This window comes from Notothenia coriiceps, unplaced genomic scaffold, assembly GCF_000735185.1.
Source record: "Notothenia coriiceps isolate Sejong01 unplaced genomic scaffold, NC01 NC01_scaffold00000272, whole genome shotgun sequence".
In the NCBI taxonomy this organism is placed as follows: Eukaryota; Metazoa; Chordata; class Actinopteri; order Perciformes; family Nototheniidae; genus Notothenia; species Notothenia coriiceps.
The window spans coordinates 1,123-8,723 of NW_011332973.1; the positions used below are offsets into that span (position 1 = coordinate 1,123).

Here is a 7,601-nt window from a genome sequence, read left to right on the forward strand (position 1 = left end):
CACCGTGGCTCTTGTTTTCCTCCCTAACCAACGTCCTTCTTGTTTTCCCAGTTCGATGAGTAATCAAACAAAAATGTTAATTTGATATTTTCAGGGGATTTTTATTCCTGTTATCACTGTTTTTGTGAACTCTTCCCAGCTGTGGTCTCAAACTCTGACAGATCGGTAACTGTTTTTAGATTAAACAAAATCTACTACTTAGACAAATAGTGTGCAGCATTTCACTGAAATACACTAAAATCACTTTTTGATCATTTTTCAAATCAAACTTTTATAAAACATCTGTTGAAACAATTAATCAAACATGTAATGCCCAAACTCTTGTCACCGTGTCCTCTGTGCTTTTGACATGTACTCTGACTCTGAAAATAGACGTATTCCCATTCATCGTTACGTTTTATACGTTTTTTCAAATTGCGCTCCAATGTAGTTCTCTACCTGGACCAAGGTGTACTGGGTGTTCTGTCACATTCCTTATGAACCTTAACATCGAAGTACATCAATCCTCTTGTCTTTATATCAAATAATTCAGCGCAAAATTATAGAATATGGGCAACAACTCAAATAAACAAATGTCGAAATGAACAACCATTCCTTTTAATGCAAATTCATGTTTGTACTAGCAGTGAATTGAATCGTTGACTGGTTATTGCTTGAAAGTCTGATTGCTAGGGATGCTCCGATCGATCGGCCGCCGATATTCACTCTGCCGATCAATCGGTGCTCTCTATAAATGCCGATCGGGGGAGCCGATCACATGAGTCGTAAAATACATGACACTTTTCTCTGTGCGCGGCAAAACAAGCTCGCCAAAATGGCTTCACCAGTCTGGCAGTATTAAAATAGCGGTATGCAACGTGTGTGAAGCAGAAATCCTGCGACTGGTGAAGCCATTTTGGCGAGCTTGTTTTGCCGCGCACAGAGAAAAGNCTTTGTGAAGAGGTGAGGAGGGGAGGCAGGGTGAGAGTGATGAAAATGAATCACTATCCTCTGGAAATGAGATTCTTGTCAACTTGGATTGGAATAGTAAAAAAGGGAGGGGGGTGGGGGGGGGTCGCCTGACAATCAGCACGAGCAGCAGAAAGCAGAAGCCATCGTCCCGCAGAGTACATGTATCTTGAATCAAGATGATTTGAAAGGATAACGCACTTCCTCGATTAATATGTTTGAACAACATTTCTCAATAAGGTCTCTGCTGTTCAACTTTTAAATGTTCACGCTTTTTAACTCAGGCTGCAACTAACACGTATATCATTGTTTCAATAATCTGAGGCGAGCCATTTAAATGTCTTGCTTTAAAACAAGCCCAAAATGATCCAGTTTATTATGAGATGACATTTCTCCAATCGAGACGTTTTTAATAGAATTGTAATTATCAAAATAGTTGCTGATTAACTTTAAGTTGATCTACTTATTGACTGCTCCTAACAACACTTATTTGATTTAAAACAAATGCAAATATATATATATTAGGAGCCACAGAATCCTAAAGTATTAAACACTTTAAGCTTTCCATATAAAAGACACGACTCCTATGTGACATGCTGATAATGGAACGCCAGTGGCTTTTTCCTGATTGACTCTAATTTCAATGGAAGGTGAAAATGGGCGTCGGTGCCGGGGAACATGCTCCGTGGCGCTTCGTCAAGTGAACAGACACCCATGCTTCGAAGTGATATCGTACCATGAAGTAAATGGGCCGGGCTCAAACAGACGAGAGCAAGGATGACTCATGTTTCTAGATAATCACTGCGAAGATCATGATCCTAACCACACAACCATGAACCTCATGCAGTCGGGTGGGAATGACAAAGTTGAAGACTATCCCAACACAAATGTCAGTGGAGCAAGACCAAAACAATGAGAAAGTCTACATGGTAACCATGCTCATAATGTGCAAACAGCCGATAGCCATCGACTCATGCGAGTGACTGACGCGAATCACCTCGTTTACCAACTCCAGCTCCTCCTCTGTCTGCAAGGGTAACAGAGACAGTTTGATTCATTTGGATAACTAAGAGTAAAGAGAGCAATTTGAAAAGAAATACACATAACATTTCTACTAACAGATTACTTTTACGTTACCTTTTAAGTCATTCAAAGTATGCTAATTGTAACAGTTATTGTGTCGGACCTGAGATCAGAAGGTGCCCCTATCACCTCGCCTCCATCATTAGGAGAATATTAAATAGTTGACCAAAGATCCATTTAGTCACTTCTGCAGCTTTTGGTCGTATCACAAGATCTTCTTAGACAGTTTTCTCCTGTTGCCAGGATCAGAAATAAGTGATCAAATGGTTTGAGCTGGTTATGTGCTGCGCCGGTAGAGTGGGTTCCTCAGAGCCTTTTGGCTGGAGAAGGGCAGAGCTGAGGCTTAATAGAAAAGTTGCAGGCCCTTAAACCAAAACAAAGTTCTGAGAGCAACTGCAGGTGATATTTATCCGTTGCTTTGAGCCAATCCACACACGAAAAGTCATGTGATCCATTGGAAGTATGCAGATATTGGAGGTTTAAAGCACACACAAAAAATGGTAGTGGTCAAACTGCTGAGGAAGATTGCGTGATACAATCAAGAGCTCCTTTCTAAATGGACCGTGTGAGTTGAAGATGTCAGTAGACGTGAGGGCATGTTTAGCTGATAAGGCTCTGAGGAATCTTATCAGTGTGTCAGTGGGAGTCGGCTGATTCATCTGAGACTTGGCCAGAGTCAATATTGAACGCAGAGTCGTGAACGCAAATCTCTGCTAAGAACACAAGAAGGATGGTGAACAGCCTCTAGTTTATCTTCTTTTTAAATAATATAAATGGTTATATTATAATATAAATATATCAATTCCCAATGTTTTTGTAGAGTTTCCATTTCATTTATTGGCCAGTGAAGATGTGCTTCTCTGAATTGAATACAAATAGTTTCTAGGGTTTCAAGCGTCAGGGTTCTTTTGATTTGAAAGACTAGTAACTACATGTGTGAACAGAAAGGTATAAAGAGACGTCTTCTTATTGTATGAAGGACCAGTTCAGGCTGGTTGAGCTCACCATCTGCATGAGGCTCTTCCCGCCCTGCGAGGTGATGACTCGGAGGTCTGGCTTGCGGCTGTTGGCCATCTGGGGGCTCGGAGGTGGGGGTGGCGACTTGGCCGGAACTACTTTCCCCAGACTGTTGCCGTTGGAAACGGTGAGGAGGCCTGGGGAGGCCCTGGCACTGGTGTATCCATTAGCTGCGGGTGGAAAGGAAAGGAATCAATAGGAAAATCCAACAGGTGAATGCGAGCAGCGGGGTACGCCACTCAGACTCTAAATATTCCTCCACAGCTTTTTCTCCAGGCTGTCGTTCTGTTCTGAGACGCTCTCACGTATACACATTTCACAGACTGAATACATCTGTTTATTAAAAAGGCAAACATCACCTCATCCAGAGTCAAATTGAATTTAAGTAATAATGTTGTACTTTTTATTATAGCACATTTCTGTTCAGCCCCCACATGCAGTATCAAAATGACCCATGACCCACTGTTTAAAGTATTGCAATATTTATATATTTTTGATGGGCATCTATGGTAACTAACCAGGAAAAATGCATTTAGTTACTGCAAATGCAAATGAAACATTTCCCTCTGCTTTGCATTAAAATCATTCAAAAGGGGGAAAGTCTTGTTTGTAAGGTTAAAATGTCTTCAAAAAATACATGTGATTTGGGAACACTTTGGAACATTTGACCACACACAAACATTTAAAGGAAGAATTACGAAAAATTAAAGGACTATGATGTCCTATAGTGTTAAAAAGTGATAGTAAAGCTGCTGGGAATCCCATGCATGTGTTTTGAGGCTACAAGTGGCCTCCCTGTTCACTCCAAGGCACACACACAGATGGTGCAGAGGAGGAGAGGAAGGCTGGGATTCATCATGGAATACAGACCAGATACCTGAGGAACTCTTGACGGTCACAAATAATGATTAAACAGACTCAGGATCTGAACTAACGCAGCAGTAGAGTAGGAGAGGACTCACGGACTGGACTTGGGCATCCTCCATTTGAATTATTCAGATCGCCTCCAAGAAGAGCACCTTTCGAATAAGGAAAAAGAGGATGTGAATAAACACCCAAAACAACACCAGAAGGTTTCACATGTTCTGAAATATAGTCCATAATAATGTGATATTTAACAACACTACACACTGGAGATTGTGCCAAGCCCACCTACAACACACACTTTTTAGATGCTTGTTTTTCTTTTAATTTAATCAAATTTTCATCCTTAAAATATATTTTTCTCTAGTTCTTTCTTACTTTCAAAAAATGATTCTTTATCACACATTAACCCGACATTTCACAGATTGTGAACCTTTTGAATTTGTCTTGCCCAGATAAGACGAAAACACGATCACAAAATCGATGAATTAATTTAAAACATCATTTAAAAAAAAGAAGAAGCTGTGCAGCAAATACATGTTGATTTAGGAAACTCTACTTTATGAATGAAGCTACAAATGTATCGTTTGCTTCATATTGAGGTTTCTTTTAAACCTCAATATGAAGGATTTGTTTTGGGTGATGACGTCATAATATTTGACTGGAGACATGATAAGCTTTTCAAAAACCAGAAATAGAAACTTCAAATGTAAAAAACAGTCGAACAGTGCAGAGGAATGTGATCCCCTTCCTGACGAACTGATCAGATCTGAACATGAAATGATAACAAATAAGGGATGACACCTGGTAACAACAGATGCGACATAACACAGTATTTTCCTAAATACTGTGAACGTCTTCACCCTCTGTTTCTGCCCGAGTTTATACATCTACTGAGGACACTCACCTGCACTGGCTGGTCGCTGTGGCAACCCGGGAGACACCGTGTTTCTCTGGAGAGCCGGTTGCTGTGGCGACAGGAGGTGGTTATCCGTGAGCGATGATGATGTTACATAGGAGGTAGTTACCAGCGCGTTGCCAGGGTTACTGAACTGCAGTGTGCTCTGATTGGACGCCTGCACTGTGACTGGCATGGAGAAGGTCTGGGACGGAGCGGTGGACTGCTGCAAAGCCGGGAGGGAGAAACTCACTTTTACTCTTCATCGCACAGAAAACTGCTCACCGCCTCATCGCCGCTTTTCAGAAATCATACTTTCAAACATACAGTATACACAACATCTTTGATAAGCGATCTTTCCACTGGGTTGTATTACAGGTAAGCGACACATTTGAATATATTTTAGTTTTAACACAGCAAAGCAGATGGTTTAGCATGTCAAATCAAATCAAATTTAGTTACCTGAAAAATGCACAATGTATACACCTGAAGGGCCAAGTAACACTTTAAAGGGGCCATATTATGCTCATTAAGTCGAAGGAGGTTCTTCAAAGGAAGCACAGCATGAATTTAAGGCCACCAGGGTACTTTGATATAAGTTTGAGATATGTGTGAGCTTCGTCAGCGTATAATATTTAGTTAAGGTTTTCAGGACAGAAGCAGTACACATAGGGCCGGAAAGAACTAACAAACTGTTAGTCCAAATAACAAAAAGCTGTTGAGGATGAAACGAGAAGTGAAGTTTCAAGAGAGTATTAGTTAGAATTCCTTTAAAATAATTCCGTCTCCTCAACTGCTTGAAATGTGCTTTGTTAACATTAACCAGATATGATGGTGACTGATCATACATCTGTTATCTCTTGTGTTGATCTGAAGTTTCAAGCTCTCTGTAAAAGACCTGGTGATAAAAACAACCGGTTAGAGGAACTTCACCCCAGTAGCCGTTTCCTGTAGGCGCTTGAGCAAAACACAGAATAATAACAAAGAAGTGTTTTTATCCCACAGTCCAGAGAGAAGCAGAACAGTCTTTACAGTATAGTAGATGACTCACCCCGTAGCGCTTGAAGAGGACATCCAGGTCCTCTGTGGTCTTACGGTACTTGTCATCATTCAGGGGACTCTGGTCGATCGAGTCTTCCCCGTCCAGCTCTGGGCTGTCACACCCGTTGAAGCCTTTCTTCCTCAAAGTCTATCAAAAAGAAAGTTAGGGTAGAATAAAATCAGCTGCTTGACACTCCATTAAAAGTTCAATTCTGATGCCTATATTGATATAAATGTTGATTAAATATGTATGTGAGACATTAGCAACACTACCTGAGGAGGAGCCGAAACTCAGCTAATTGGTTACTTTTATGTGGAAAAGTGTGTTCTAGTAAGTTCTTGTGTAAAAGCTACAAGGAGGAACTAAGGAGTTTTATTAAAGTGGCAATAGACATTATGAAGTACATTTTGATTGCACAATGTAGTTGAAAAGTTGTCAGATAAGTGTTCAGATGTTGTACTTGACTTACTGCCTTCCACTTTTAAAAAAGGGGGAATTTGTTAACTTCTATAAAGGATGATTGGTATCTTATTTCTCTTTAAGGCTAGGTCTCTGTTTTTACCCATTTTTAGATGACCGAAAAACTCAAGCAAGTTTGCGACTCGTACACCAACGCTGCTGCTTTGATTAGTTTACCTCGATAATGTCGGCATTGGTTCGGCTCTCGTGAGGCTCGTTGTACTCGGTGTATTTGAGCAGGACCTTGTCCATGTCAGTGCTGGCATACTGGAACAGCTTGTTCGCGTGGTTGAAGATGATCAGAGCGATCTCGCAGTCACACAACACACTCAGCTCGTAGGCCTTCTTCATCAAGCCAAACTTTCGCTTTGTGAATGTCACCTGGGAGAAGAGAGCAGAGAAAGATGGGGAGGGGGAAACGGGACGTTGTTTGAGTAGACACGCTTTAATAAAAACTAAGAAAACTCACTGGAGGTCAGACATACAGGTAAACAACCTGACTTTTGCTGTGTAGAACTTTCTCACTTTATCCATTCACTCTCACATGTTCTACTATTTCTAAGGTCTCAAGCTTTCCCTTTCTAAGGGTTAACACTTCCTGTGGAGATAAAAATAATGAATCTTTTTGGCTTTGATGTAATCCACACAAAAAGAGGTTTACACTTGCTAATCAAAATGAAATTCACAGTTCAGGAGAAGAGATGTTGATGCTATGCGAGTAATGTTTCAGCTGCCTAGTAATGAAAAATATGATCACATCACATATATCCAATAAATGGTATTGTTGGTTCTCTTTCAGAACTATCACTGCACCAGCAGAGGCAGTTTTCAGCCTCAGTAATGAAGCATTCTTGTTTTTGTTATTGCCTTTTATGACTCATAACTATCAGCACAACAGTGCAATAACTAGGGATGCTCCGATCGCCAATTTTGGGGCCGACAGTGAAGAATAAATATATTTATAACTAGTTTAGCCTGTTCCAGAAGTAGATAAAATAGCTAAGTGTGTTAGGTCTAACTAAGTGTGTGAGTTGCTCCGCTCACCGGTCCGTCACAGCGGGCGGAGCTGCAGGATTTCTGCTTCACACACGTTGCATACCGCTATTTTATTGTCATTTTCGGACACCCTTAAAATACTGCCAGACCGGTGAAGTCATTTTGGCGAGCTTGTTTTGCCGCGCACAGAGAAAAGTGTCATGTATTTTACGACTCATGTGATCGGCTCCCCCGATCGGCATTTATAGAGAGCACCGATTGATCGGCAGAGAGTGAATATCGGCGGCCGATCGA

The 7,601-nt window shown here is 41.0% G+C and overlaps 1 protein-coding gene across 1 annotated transcript; it reads right to left on the reverse strand.

The window, feature by feature from the left end:
• Positions 1 to 1,581: 1,581 nt before the first annotated feature.
• On the reverse strand, positions 1,582 to 6,754 carry LOC104950679 (myocyte-specific enhancer factor 2D homolog; the record flags this gene model as incomplete). The annotated part of the gene is made up of 6 exons (XM_010777268.1): positions 1,582 to 1,975; positions 3,037 to 3,218; positions 4,011 to 4,067; positions 4,820 to 5,036; positions 5,862 to 5,999; positions 6,489 to 6,754. Coding segments are annotated over 6 exons (965 nt in total), but the record flags the coding sequence as incomplete, so codon positions are not given.
• Between the last annotated feature and the right edge of the window lie 847 nt (positions 6,755 to 7,601).